Here is a 14,418-nt window from a genome sequence, read left to right as displayed (position 1 = left end):
TATATTTCCTATCCTCTCACTGAGGGTACACTCTAAGATACTTTGGCATATTGTCATAAAAATAAAGTACCTTTATTTTTAGTATAACTGTGTATTGTGTTTTCTTATGATATTGTGCATATGACACTAAGTGGTACTGTAGTAGCTTCACACGTCTCCTAGTTCAGCCTAAGCTGCTCTGCTAAGCTACCATTATCTATCAGCCTAAGATGCTAGACACCCTATACACTAATAAGGGATAACTGGGCCTGGTGCAAGGTGCAAGTACCCCTTGGTACTCACTACAAGCCAGTCCAGCCTCCTACATTGGTTGTGCAGTGGTGGGATAAGTGCTTGAGACTACTTACCACTCTTGTCATTGTACTTTTCATAAGAGAAAAATATACAAAACAAGGTCAGTGTATATACACATAGCCAAAAAGTTTTGCATTTCCTCTTTTCACTCTTTTCTAAGTGCTGAAAAGTACTTCTAAACTTTCAAAAAGTTCTTAAAAGTTTAAAAAGTTTTTTCTGTCTTTCCAAAAAGTTCTGAAAACTTTTTTCTCTTTTTCTATCACTTTAACTCTCTCAAAAAAATGTCTGGCACAGGCCAAAATGTTGATCTGTCCAAACTTGCATATGACAACCTTAGCTGGAAAAGAGCAAGGAGTCTCTGTATAGAGAGAGGTTTGAGTGTAGGGAAAAATCCTTCCTTGGAACTGTTACTTAACATGCTTAGAGAACAGGATAAGGCCATAGGTGCCTCATCTGTTGAAAAAGTACCTAATAGTTCTCAATCTGATTCAGGGACTCCCCCAGGAAAAGATTCAGGAAAGAAACTTCCTAGCCTGCCCATTACTAGACAATCTAGCATAGATGGTAATGATGATGAGCCACACCATATAAATAGTGTTGTCTCACATCATAGCAAAAGCATTTATTCTCACCATACTGGTAGTAATGTTTCTGTAAACCAAGCTGTTAGGGTGGCTTCTGTAAGGGACAGGTCTCCTTCTGTTCATTCCCATCATAGCTCTGTTTCTAGAAATGTCCCTCCCACCAACCCTGATGACAGAATGTTAGAGAGGGAACTCAATAAGTTGAGGGTGGAACAAACCAGACTGAAGCTTAAAAAGCAACAGCTGGATTTGGATAGACAGTCTTTTGAATTAGAGAAGGAAAGACAGAAGTTGGGTTTAGATACCCATGGTGGCAGCAGCAGTATTCCCCATAGTCATCCTGCAAAAGAGCATGATTCCAGGAATCTGCACAAGATAGTTCCCCCTTATAAGGAGGGGGATGACATTAACAAGTGGTTTGCTGCACTTGAGAGGGCCTGTGTTGTACAGGATGTCCCTCAAAGGCAGTGGGCTGCTATCCAATGGCTATCATTTAGTGGAAAAGGTAGGGATAGGCTCCTTACTGTGAAAGAAAATGATGCCAATAATGTTACAGTTCTTAAGAATGCACTCCTGGATGGTTATGGCTTAACCACTGAACAGTACAGGATAAAGTTCAGAGAGACCAAAAGGAGTCTTCACAAGACTGGGTTGATTTCATTGACTATTCAGTGAAGGCCTTGGAGGGGTGGTTACATGGCAGTAAAGTTACTGATTATGAAAGCCTGTATAACACAATCCTGAGAGAGCATATACTTAATAATTGTGTGTCTGATTTGTTGCACCAGTACCTGGTAGACTGTGATCTGACCTCTCCCCAAGAATTGGGAAAGAAGGCAGACAAATGGGTCAGAACAAGGGTGAACAGAAAAGTTCATACAGGGGGTGACAAAGATGGCAATAAGAAGAAAGATGGTGAAAAATCTCAAGATAAGCATGGGGATAAGGGTAAAACCAAAGATCCCACTTCAAATCTTAAACACTCTTCAGAGGGTGGGGATAAAACTAATTCTACCTCTTCTTCTCAACCTGCACACATTAAAAAGCCTTGGTGCTTTGTGTGTAAAAACAGAGGCCATAGGCCAGGGGATAAGTCCTGTCCAGGTAAACCCCCTGAGCCTACCCCCACTAATACATCAAGCTCTAGTGCCCCTAGCAGTAGTGGTACTAGTGGTGGGACTGCTGGCAACAGTCAAGCAAAGGGTGTAGTTGGGTTCACTTATGGGTCCATCATAGAAACTGGGGTAGTCAGTCCCAAGACAGTTTCTGTCACACCTAGTGGCATTGGCCTTGCCACACTGGCTGCTTGTCCCCTTACAATGGATAAGTACAGGCAGACAGTTTCAATAAATGGTGTTGAGGCCTTGGCCTACAGGGACACAGGTGCCAGTATCACTTTGGTGACTGAAAACCTAGTGCATCCTGATCAACACATCATTGGACAACAGTATAAGATTATTGATGTCCATAACTCCACTAAGTTTCTTCCCTTAGCTATAATTCAGTTTAGTTGGGGTGGAGTTACTGGCCCTAAGCAGGTGGTGGTATCACCTAGCTTACCTGTAGATTGTCTCTTAGGTAATGACCTAGAGGCCTCAGGTTGGGCTGATGTAGAGTTTTATGCCCATGCAGCCATGCTGGGCATCCCTGAGGAATTGTTCCCTCTCATTTCTACTGAAATGAAAAAGCAAAGGAGAGAAGGCCTGAAAACTCAGGATCCCTCTCCATCAACAGGTAAAAAGGGTATCACAGTATCCCCTAACCACCCTGCCATTCAGGATAGCATTCCTGTGGTGGGAGAAACCTCTCCTGGGGTGGCACCTGTTCCAAGGGAATCATCAGCTGGCAAAGCTGGACTCCCTGTGGGATTACTAACATTGGTGAGAAAAAGAGCACCATTTTAGTTAACATGGAGCATCCCTCCAACCCTCCCAGAGAAACTTTAGTGCAGAAACCCTGCACTGCCTCACAACACTTAGGACAGCATCCCTGCCCTAGTGTGGAGCTCATAGGACAGCAACCCTGCCCTGCTCCAACTCAAGAGAAACAGCATCCCTGTTCTCTCTTCCAGCCATATGGACAAAGTTTTTGCCCAGCTATGGCTTTTCTGAGACAGCATCCCTGTCTGGCATTTCCATCACTACAAAAAGGTTCAGTGGACAATTCCCACTGCTCTAAACTAAAACTTACTGATAGAAACTCTGAAAATACATCTTCACATTGTTGCTTAGCTAAAAAACTTCAAACAGGGTGGTTTACATCCCCACAGGGAAGTAACCATATAGTGGATGATAAAGGGAGTAACCAGTCTATTGCAGAGCTACTCTCTACTTATCACCACTTAGACAATAAAGTCTCAACTGGCCAAGGTTAGCCTTATTGTCCTTCGTTTGGGGGGGGGGGTTGTGTGAGAAAGTAGCCTCTTTCTAGCCTTGTTACCCCCACTTTTGGCCTGTTTGTGAGTGTATGTCAGGGTGTTTTCACTGTCTCACTGGAATCCTGCTAGCCAGGGCCAGTGCTCATAGTGAAAACCCTATGTTTTCAGTGTGTTTGTTATGTGGCACTGGGACCCTGCTAGTCAGGACCCCAGTGCTCATAAGTTTGTGACCTATAGGTATGTGTTCCCTGTGTGGTGCCTAACTGTCTCACTGAGGCTCTGCTAACCAGAACCTCAGTGGTTATGCTCTCTCATTTCTTTCCAAATTGTCACTAACAGGCTAGTGACCATTTTTACCAATTTACATTGGCTTACTGGAACACCCTTATAATTCCCTAGTATATGGTACTGAGGTACCCAGGGTATTGGGGTTCCAGGAGATCCCTATGGGCTGCAGCATTTCTTTTGCCACCCATAGGGAGCTCTGACAATTCTTACACAGGCCTGCCACTGCAGCCTGAGTGAAATAACGTCCACGTTATTTCACAGCCATTTTACACTGCACTTAAGTAACTTATAAGTCACCTATATGTCTAACCTTTACCTGGTAAAGGTTAGGTGCAAAGTTACTTAGTGTGAGGGCACCCTGGCACTAGCCAAGGTGCCCCCACATTGTTCAGAGCCAATTCCCTGAACTTTGTGAGTGCGGGGACACCATTACACGCGTGCACTACATATAGGTCACTACCTATATGTAGCTTCACAATGGTAACTCCGAATATGGCCATGTAACATGTCTATGATCATGGAATTGCCCCCTCTATGCCATCCTGGCATAGTTGGCACAATCCCATGATCCCAGTGGTCTGTAGCACAGACCCTGGTACTGCCAAACTGCCCTTCCTGGGGTTTCACTGCAGCTGCTGCTGCTGCCAACCCCTCAGACAGGCATCTGCCCTCCTGGGGTCCAGCCAGGCCTGGCCCAGGATGGCAGAACAAAGAACTTCCTCTGAGAGAGGGTGTTACACCCTCTGCCTTTGGAAAATGGTGTGAAGGCAGGGGAGGAGTAGCCTCCCCCAGCCTCTGGAAATGCTTTGTTGGGCACAGATGTGCCCAATTCTGCATAAGCCAGTCTACACCGGTTCAGGGGACCCCTGAGCCCTGCTCTGGCGCGAAACTGGACAAAGGAAAGGGGAGTGACCACTCCCCTGACCTGCACCTCCCCTGGGAGGTGTCCAGAGCTCCTCCAGTGTGATCCAGACCTCTGCCATCTTGGACACAGAGGTGCTGCTGGCACACTGGACTGCTCTGAGTGGCCAGTGCCACCAGGTGACGTCAGAGACTCCTTGTGATAGGCTCCTTCAGGTGTTGCTAGCCTATCCTCTCTCCTAGGTAGCCAAACCCTCTTTTCTGGCTATTTAGGGTCTCTGTCTCTGGGGAAACTTCAGATAACGAATGCAAGAGCTCATCCGAGTTCCTCTGCATCTCTCTCTTCACCTTCTGATAAGGAATCGACTGCTGACCGCGCTGGGAGCCTGCAAACCTGCAACATAGTAGCAAAGATGACTACTGCAACTCTGTAACGCTGATCCTGCCGCCTTCTCGACTGTTTTCCTGCTTGTGCATGCTGTGGGGGTAGTCTGCCTCCTCTCTGCACCAGAAGCTCCGAAGAAATCTCCCGTGGGTCGACGGAATCTTCCCCCTGCAACCGCAGGCACCAAAAAGCTGCATTACCGGTCCGTTGGGTCTCCTCTCAGCATGACGAGCGAGGTCCCTCGAATCCAGTGACTCTGTCCAAGTGACCCTCACAGTCCAGTGACTCTTCAGTCCAAGTTTGGTGGAGGTAAGTCCTTGCCTCACCTCGCTGGGCTGCATTGCTGGGAACCGCAACTTTGCAGCTACTCCGGCCCCTGTGCACTTCCGGCGGAAATCCTTTGTGCACAGCCAAGCCTGGGTCCACGGCACTCTAACCTGCATTGCACGACTTTCTAAGTTGGTCTCCGGCGACGTGGGACTCCTTTGTGCAACTTCGGCGAGCGCCGTTTCATGCATCCTCGTAGTGCCTGTTTCTGGCACTTCTCTGGGTGCTACCTGCTTCAGTGAGGGCTCTTTGTCTTGCACTACGTCCCCTCTCTCTTTAGTTCCAATTTGCGACCTCCTGGTCCCTCCTGGGCCCCAGCAGCGTCCAAAAATGCCAAATGCACGATTTCCAACTAGCAAGGCTTGTTGGCGTTCTTTCGGCGGGTAAACACTTTTGCACAACTTTGCAAGGCAAGTGGGATCCGTCCACCAAAGGGGAAGTCTCTAGCCCTTTTCGTTCCTGCAGAAACCTCAGCTTCTTCTGTCCAGTAGAAGCTTCTTTGCACCCGCAGCTGGCATTTCCTGGGCATCTGCCCATCTCCGACTTGCTTGTGACTTTTGGACTTGGTCCCCTTGTTCCACAGGTACCCTAGATTGGAAATCCACAGTTGTTGCATTGCTGGTTTGTGTCTTTCCTGCATTATTCCTCTAACACGACTACTTTGTCCTTAGGGGAACTTTAGTGCACTTTGCACTCACTTTTCAGGGTCTTGGGGAGGGTTATTTTTCTAACTCTCACTATTTTCTAATAGTCCCAGCGACCCTCTACAAGGTCACATAGGTTTGGGGTCCATTCGTGGTTCGCATTCCACTTTTGGAGTATATGGTTTGTGTTGCCCCTATCCCTATGTTTCCCCATTGCATCCTATTGTAACTATACATTGTTTGCACTGTTTTCTAAGACTATACTGCATATTTTTGCTATTGTGTATATATATCTTGTGTATATTTCCTATCCTCTCACTGAGGGTACACTCTAAGATACTTTGGCATATTGTCATAAAAATAAAGTACCTTTATTTTTAGTATAACTATGTATTGTGTTTTCTTATGATATTGTGCATATGACACTAAGTGGTACTGTAGTAGCTTCACACGTCTCCTAGTTCAGCCTAAGCTGCTCTGCTAAGCTACCATTATCTATCAGCCTAAGCTGCTAGACACACTATACACTAATAAGGGATAACTGGGCCTGGTGCAAGGTGCAAGTACCCCTTGGTACTCACTACAAGCCAGTCCAGCCTCCTACAGCTAGGAAGTTTCTTTCCTGAATCTTTTCCTGGGGGAGTCCCTGAATCAGATTGGGAACTATTAGGTACTTTTTCAACAGATGGGGCACCTATAGCTTTATCTTGTTCTCTAAGCATGTTAAGTAACAGTTCCAAGGAAGGATTCTTCCCTACACTCAAACCTCTCTCTATGCAGAGACTCCTTGCTCCTTTCCAGCTAAGGTGATCATATGCAAGTTTGGACAGATCAACATTTTGGCCTGTGCCAGACATTTTTAGAGAGAGTTAAAGTGATAGAAAAAGAGAAAAAAGTTTTCAGAACTTTTTAGAAAGACAGAAAAAAACTTTTTAAACTTTTAAGAACTTTTTGAAAGTTTAGAAGTACTTTTCAGCACTTAGAATAGAGTGAAAAGAGGAAATGCAAAAACGTTTTGTCTATGTGTATATACACTGACCTTGTTTTGTATATTTTTCTCTTATGAAAAGTACAATGACAAGAGTGGTAAGTAGTCTCAAAGCACTTATCCCACCACTGCACAACCAATGTAGGAGGCTGGACTGGCTTGTAGTGAGTACCAAGGGGTACTTGCACCTTGCACCAGGCCCAGTTATCCCTTATTAGCGTATAGGGTGTCTAGCAGCTTAGGCTGATAGATAATGGTAGCTTAGCAGAGCAGCTTAGGCTGAACTAGGAGACGTGTGAAGCTACTACAGTACCACTTAGTGTCATATGCACAATATAATAAGAAAACACAATACACAGTTATACTAAAAATAAAGGTACTTTATTTTTATGACAATATGCCAAAGTATCTTAGAGTGTACCCTCAGTGAGAGGATAGGAAATATACACAAGATATATATACACAATAGCAAAAATATGCAGTATAGTCTTAGAAAACAGTGCAAACAATGTATAGTTACAATAGGATGCAATGGGGAAACATAGGGATAGGGGCAACACAAACCATATACTCCAAAAGTGGAATGCGAACCACAAATGGACCCCAAACCTATGTGACCTTGTAGAGGGTCGCTGGGACTATTAGAAAATAGTGAGAGTTAGAAAAATAACCCTCCCCAAGACCCTGAAAAGTGAGTGCAAAGTGCACTAAAGTTCCCCTAAGGACAAAGAAGTCGTGTTAGAGGAATAATGCAGGAAAGACACAAACCAACAATGCAACAACTGTGGATTTCCAATCTAGGGTACCTGTGGAACAAGGGGACCAAGTCCAAAAGTCACAAGCAAGTCGGAGATGGGCAAATGCCCAGGAAATGCCAGCTGCGGGTGCAAAGAAGCTTCTACTGGACAGAAGAAGCTGTAGTTTCTGCAGGAACGAAAAAGGCTAGAGACTTCCCCTTTGGTGGACGGATCCCGCTTGCAGTGGAGAGTCGTGCAGAAGTGTTTTCCCGCCCAAAGAACGCCAACAAGCCTTGCTAGCTGCAAATCGTGCGGTTAGCGTTTTTGGACGCTGCTGTGGCCCTGGAGGGACCAGGAGGTCGCAAATTGGACCAAGAGAGAGACGGGACGTCGAGCAAGACAAGGAGCCCTCTCAGCAGCAGGTAGCACCCGGAGAAGTGCCAGAAACAGGCACTACGAGGATGCGTGAAACGGTGCTCACCCGAAGTCGCACAAAGGAGTCCCACGTCACCGGAGACCAATTTAGAAAGTCGTGCAATGCAGGTTAGAGTGCCGTGGACCCAGGCTTGGCTGTGCACGAAGGATTTCCGCCGGAAGTGCACAGGGGCCGGAGTAGCTGCAAAAGTCGCGGTTCCCAGCAATGCAGCCCAGCGAGGTGAGGCAAGGACTTACCTCCACCAAACTTGGACTGAAGAGTCACTGGACTGTGGGGGTCCCTTGGACAGAGTCGCTGGATTCGAGGGACCTCGCTCGTCGTGCTGAGAGGAGACCCAACGGACCGGTAATGCAACTTTTTGGTGCCTGCGGTTGCAGGGGGAAGATTCAGTCGACCCACGGGAGATTTCTTCGGAGCTTCTGGTGCAGAGAGGAGGCAGACTACCCCCACAGCATGCACAAGCAGGAAAACAGTCGAGAAGGCGGCAGGATCAGCGTTACAGAGTTGCAGTAGTCGTCTTTGCTACTATGTTGCAGTTTTGCAGGCTTCCAGCGCGGTCAGCAGTCAATTCCTTATCAGAAGGTGAAGAGAGAGATGCAGAGGAACTCGGCTGAGCTCATGCATTCGTTATCTAAAGTTTCCCCAGAGACAGAGACCCTAAATAGCCAGAAAAGAGGGTTTGGCTACCTAGGAGAGAGGATAGGCAAGCAACACCTGAAGGAGCCTATCACAAGGAGTCTCTGACGTCACCTGGTGGCACTGGCCACTCAGAGCAGTCCAGTGTGCCAGCAGCACCTCTGTTTCCAAGATGGCAGAGGTCTGGAGCACACTGGAGGAGCTCTGGACACCTCCCAGGGGAGGTGCAGGTCAGGGGAGTAGTCACTCCCCTTTCCTTTGTCCAGTTTCACGCCAGAGCAGGGCTAAGGGGTCCCCTGAACCGGTGTAGACTGGCTTATGCAGAATTGGGCACATCTGTGCCCAACAAAGCATTTCCAGAGGCTGGGGGAGGCTACTCCTCCCCTGCCTTCACACCATTTTCCAAAGGGAGAGGGTGTCACACCCTCTCTCAGAGGAAGTTCTTTGTTCTGCCATCCTGGGCCAGGCCTGGCTGGACCCCAGGAGGGCAGATGCCTGTCTGAGGGGTTGGCAGCAGCTGCAGTGAAACCCCAGGAAGGGCAGTTTGGCAGTACCAGGGTCTGTGCTACAGACCACTGGGATCATGGAATTGTGCCAACAATGCCAGGATGGCATAGAGGGGGATATTCCATGATCTTAGACATGTTACATGGCCATATTCGGAGTTACCATTGTGAAGCTACATATAGGTAGTGACCTATATGTAGTGCACGCGTGTAATGGTGTCCCCGCACTCACAAAGTTCAGGGAATTGGCTCTGAACAATGTGGGGGCACCTTGGCTAGTGCCAGGGTGCCCTCACACTAAGTAACTTTGCACCTAACCTTTACCAGGTAAAGGTTAGACATATAGGTGACTTATAAGTTACTTAAGTGCAGTGTAAAATGGCTGTGAAATAACGTGGACGTTATTTCACTCAGGCTGCAGTGGCAGGCCTGTGTAAGAATTGTCAGAGCTCCCAATGGGTGGCAAAAGAAATGCTGCAGCCCATAGGGATCTCCTGGAACCCCAATACCCTGGGTACCTTAGTACCATATACTAGGGAATTATAAGGGTGTTCCAGTAAGCCAATGTAAATTGGTAAAATTGGTCACTAGCCTGTTAGTGACAATTTGAAAGAAGTGAGAGAGCATAACCACTGAGGTTCTGGTTAGCAGAGCCTCAGTGAGACAGTTAGGCACCACACAGGGAACACATACATATAGGCCACAAACTTATGAGCACTGGGGTCCTGACTAGCAGGGTCCCAGTGACACATAACAAACATACTGAAAACATAGGGTTTTCACTATGAGCACTGGGCCCTGGCTAGCAGGATCCCAGTGAGACAGTGAAAACACCCTGACATACACTCACAAACAGGCCAAAAGTGGGGGTAACAAGGCTAGAAAGAGGCTACTTTCTCACAATTTCCACTTAGACAATGAAGACTCATCAGGTCATGGCTAGTCTTATTGTCCTTCGTTTGGGGGGGGGGTTGTGTAGGAAAGTACCACCTTGCCTGGCATGTTACCCCCATTTTTCACTGTATATATGTTGTTTTAGTTGTATGTGTCACTGGGACCCTGCCAGCCAGGGCCCCAGTGCTCATAAGTGTGCCTGAATGTGTTACCTGTGTAGTGACTAATTGTCTCACTGAGGCTCTGCTAATCAGAACCTCAGTGGTTATGCTCTCTCATTTCTTTCAAATTGTCACTAACAGGCTAGTGACCAATTTTACCAATTTACATTGGCTTACTGGAACACCCTTATAATTCCCTAGTATATGGTACCAAGGTACCCAGGGTATTGGGGTTCCAGGAGATCCCTATGGGCTGCAGCATTTCTTTTGCCACCCATAGGGAGCTCTGACAATTCTTACACAGGCCTGCCACTGCAGCCTGAGTGAAATAACGTCCATGTTATTTCACAGCCATTTTACACTGCACTTAAGTAACTTATAAGTCACCTATATGTCTAACCTTTACCTGGTAAAGGTTAGGTGCAAAGTTACTTAGTGTGAGGGCACCCTGGCACTAGCCAAGGTGCCCCCACATTGTTCAGGGCCAATTCCCCGAACTTTGTGAGTGCGGGAACACCATTACACGCGTGCACTACATATAGGTCACTACCTATATGTAGCTTCACAATGTTAACTCCGAATATGGCCATGTAACATGTCTATGATCATGGAATTGCCCCCTCTATGCCATCCTGGCATAGTTGGCACAATCCCATGATCCCAGTGGTCTGTAGCACAGACCCTGGTACTGCCAAACTGCCTTTCCTGGGGTTTCACTGCAGCTGCTGCTGCTGCCAACCCCTCAGACAGGTTTCTGCCCTCCTGGGGTCCAGCCAGGCTTGGCCCAGGATGGCAGAACAAAGGACTTTCTCTGAGAGAGGGTGTTACACCCTTTCCCTTTGGAAAATCGTGTGAAGGCAGGGGAGGAGTAGCCTCCCCCAGCCTCTGGAAATGCTTTCATGGGCACACATGGTGCCCATTTCTGCATAAGCCAGTCTACACCGGTTCAGGGACCCCTTAGCCCTTCTCTGGCGCGAAACTAGACAAAGGAAAGGGGAGTGACCACTCCCCTGACCTGTACCTCCCCTGGGAGGTGTCCAGAGCTCCTCCATTGTGCTCCAGACCTCTGCCATCTTGGAAACAGAGGTGCTGCTGGCACACTGGACTGCTCTGAGTGGCCAGTGCCATCAGGTGACGTCAGAGACTCCTTCTGATAGGCCCCTTCAGGTGTTGCTAGCCTAGCCTCTCTCCTAGGTAGCCAAACCCTCTTTTCTGGCTATTTAGGGTCTCTGTCTCTTGGGATTCCTTAGATAACGAATGCAAGAGCTCATCCGAGTTCCTCTGCATCTCTCTCTTCACCTTCTGCCAAGGAATCGACTGCTGACCGCGCTGGAAGCCTGCAAAACTGCAACATAGTAGCAAAGACGACTACTGTAACTCTGTAATGCTGATCCAGCCACCTTCTCGACTGCTTTCCTGGTGGTGCATGTTATGGGGGTAGTCTGCCTCCTCTCTGCACTAGAAGCTCAGAAGAAATCTCCCGTGGGTCGAAGGAATCGTCCCCCTGCAACCGCAGGCACCAAAGAACTGCATCACTGGTACCTTGGGTCTCCTCTCAGCATGACGAGCGAGGTCCCTTGAATCCAACAACTCTGTCCAAGTGACTCCCACAGTCCAGTGACTCTTCAGTCCAAGTTTGGTGGAGGTAAGTCCTTGTCTCCCCACGCCAGACTGCATTGCTGGGAACCGCAACTTTTGCAGCTACTCCGGATTCCGTGCACTTCCGGCGGAAATCCTTTGTGCACAGTCCAGCCTGGGTCCACAGCACTCTAACCTGCATTGCACGACCTTCTAAGTTGTTCTCCGGCGACGTGGGACTCCTTTGTGCGACTTTGGGTGAGCACTGTTTCACACATCCTCGTAGTGCCTGTTTCTGGCACTTCTGCGGATGCTGCCTGCTGCTGAGAGGGCTCCTTGTCTTGCTCGACGCCCCCTCTGTCCCCTGACGCAATTGGCGACATCCTGGTCCCTCTTGGGCCACAGCAGCATCCGAAAACACTAACCGCATGATTTGCAGCTAGCAAGGCTTGTTGGCGGTCTTTCGGCGGGAAATCACTTTTGCACGACTCTCCACGGCGTGTGGGATCCATCCTCCAAAGGGGACGTCTCTAGCCCTTGTCGTTCCTGCAGAAACCTAAGCTTCTACTGTCCAGTAGCAGCTTCTTTGCACCCACAGCTGGCATTTCCTGGGCATCTGCCCATCTCCGACTTGTTTGTGACTTTTGGACTTGGTCCCCTTGTTCCACAGGTACCCTCGACTGGAAATCCATCGTTGTTGCATTGCTGGTTTGTGTCTTTCCTGCAGAATTCCCCTATCACGACTTCTATGTCCTTTGGGGAACTTTAGTGCACTTTGCACTCACTTTTCAGGGTCTTGGGGTGGGCTATTTTTCTAACCCTTACTATTTTCTAATAGTCCCAGCGACCCTCTACAAGGTCACATAGGTTTGGGGTCCATTCGTGGTTCGCATTCCACTTTTGGAGTATATGGTTTGTGTTGCCCCTATCCCTATGTGTCCCCATTGCATCCTATTGGAACTATACATTGTTTGCACTGTTTTCTAATACTATTACTGCATATTTTGGTATTGTGTACATATATCTTGTGTATATTTGCTATCCTCATACTGAGGGTACACTCTGAGATACTTTGGCATATTGTCATAAAAATAAAGTACCTTTATTTTTAGTATATCTGTGTATTGTGTTTTCTTATGATATTGTGCATATGACACTAGTGGTACTGTAGGAGCTTCACTCGTCTCCTAGTTCAGCCTAAGCTGCTCTGCTAAGCTACCATTATCTATCAGCCTATGCTGCTAGACACCCTATACACTAATAAGGGATAACTGGGCCTGGTGCAAGGTGCAAGTACCCCTTGGTACCCACTACAAGCCAGTCCAGCCTCCTACAAGTTGTACAAAGAAAAGCACCAAGCCTCCCACTACCACAACCCCTACTGTAACACCTCGTGCCCCTAGTAATAGCAGTGGTGGTGGGAGCAAACCTACTAATAGCCAATCTAAGGGAGTAGCTGGGCTCACTTTTGGTAATTTAGTTGGGGTTGGTCTTGTTAGGGAGACCACAGAGGCTGTGTTAGTCTCTGAAGGTGCCATTGATTTGGCCACCTTGGTTGCTTGTCCCCTTAATATGGATAAGTACAAGCAACTTCCCCTAATAAATGGTGTTGAGGTTCAGGCCTACAGGGAGACAAGTGCCAGTGTTACCATGGTAATAGAGAAACTGGTACACCCTGAACAACACCTACTTGGTCACCAGTACCAAGTGACAGACTCTCATAACAACACTCTTAGCCACCCCATGGCAGTTGTGAATCTCAACTGGGGGGGGGGGTTACTGGTCCAAAGAAAGTTGTGGTTGCCTCAGATTTACCTGTAGACTGTCTACTAGGGAACGATTTAGAGACATCAGCTTGGGCAGAAGTATAGTTGGAGGCTCATGCAGCAATGCTGGGCATTCCTGGGCATATTTTTGCTTTAACCAGGGCTCAGGCCAAAAAGCAAAAAGGACAGGGTGACTTGGATCCTGGAACAATGGACCAAGTGCTCCCTAAAGCTAGGGTTAGTATGGGTAAATCTCTACCCACTATCCCTCCCTCTACAGATGATTCAACTTCTGAGGAAGAAGGAGTTCCCCCCTGTGCAGAACCTTCACCAGAGGAGCTGGAAGCAGACACTGCTGAGCTTTTGGGTGGAGGGGGGCCTGCCAGGGAGGAGCTGAGTGTGGCACAGCAAACCTGTCCCACATCAGAGGGTCTAAGACAGCAAGCTGTCAAACATTAAAATGGGGGTGTCAGTGACTCACATATAGTTTACTGGGAGGACAACCTCTTGTATACAGAGGCAAGGGACCCAAAACCTGGAGCAGCCAGGAGATTGGTCATTCCCCTGCAATACAGAGAGTTCCTCCTAACTCTAGCCCACGACATTCCCTTGGCTGGACATTTAGGACAAATTAAAACCTGGGAAAGGCTTGTCCCCCTGTTTCATTGGCCTAGGATGTCAGAGGACACAAAAGACTTTTGCAAGTCTCTGTGTGACCTGCCAAGCCAGTGGCAAGACTGGTGGCACACCAAAGGCTCCCCTTATTCCACTGCCTGTGGTTGGGGTTCCCTTTGAAAGGGTAGGGGTTGACATAGTTGGCCCCCTTGACCCTCCTATTGCTTCAGGCAATAGGTTTATCTTGGTGTTAGAGGACCATGCCACAAGATATCCTGAAGCAATTCATCTAAGGACCACTACAGCACCTGCAGTGGCAAAAGCCCTCCTGGGAATCTTTT

At 47.9% G+C, this 14,418-nt stretch overlaps 1 protein-coding gene across 1 annotated transcript in view; it reads left to right on the top strand.

The window, feature by feature from the left end:
- The window catches only part of DNAH17 (dynein axonemal heavy chain 17), a 7,556,186-nt gene that overhangs the window by 591,286 nt on the left and 6,950,482 nt on the right, over positions 1 to 14,418 (top strand). The window contains exon 5 of the mRNA XM_069201738.1: positions 2,333 to 2,341. Within this exon, the coding sequence (XP_069057839.1) occupies positions 2,333 to 2,341 (9 nt within the window). The remainder of the gene's footprint in view (positions 1 to 2,332; positions 2,342 to 14,418) is intronic.

This window comes from Pleurodeles waltl, chromosome 7, assembly GCF_031143425.1.
Source record: "Pleurodeles waltl isolate 20211129_DDA chromosome 7, aPleWal1.hap1.20221129, whole genome shotgun sequence".
In the NCBI taxonomy this organism is placed as follows: domain Eukaryota; kingdom Metazoa; phylum Chordata; class Amphibia; order Caudata; family Salamandridae; genus Pleurodeles; species Pleurodeles waltl.
Note: the sequence above shows the minus strand (reverse complement) of the source record. Positions and strands in the feature narration are given on the sequence as shown.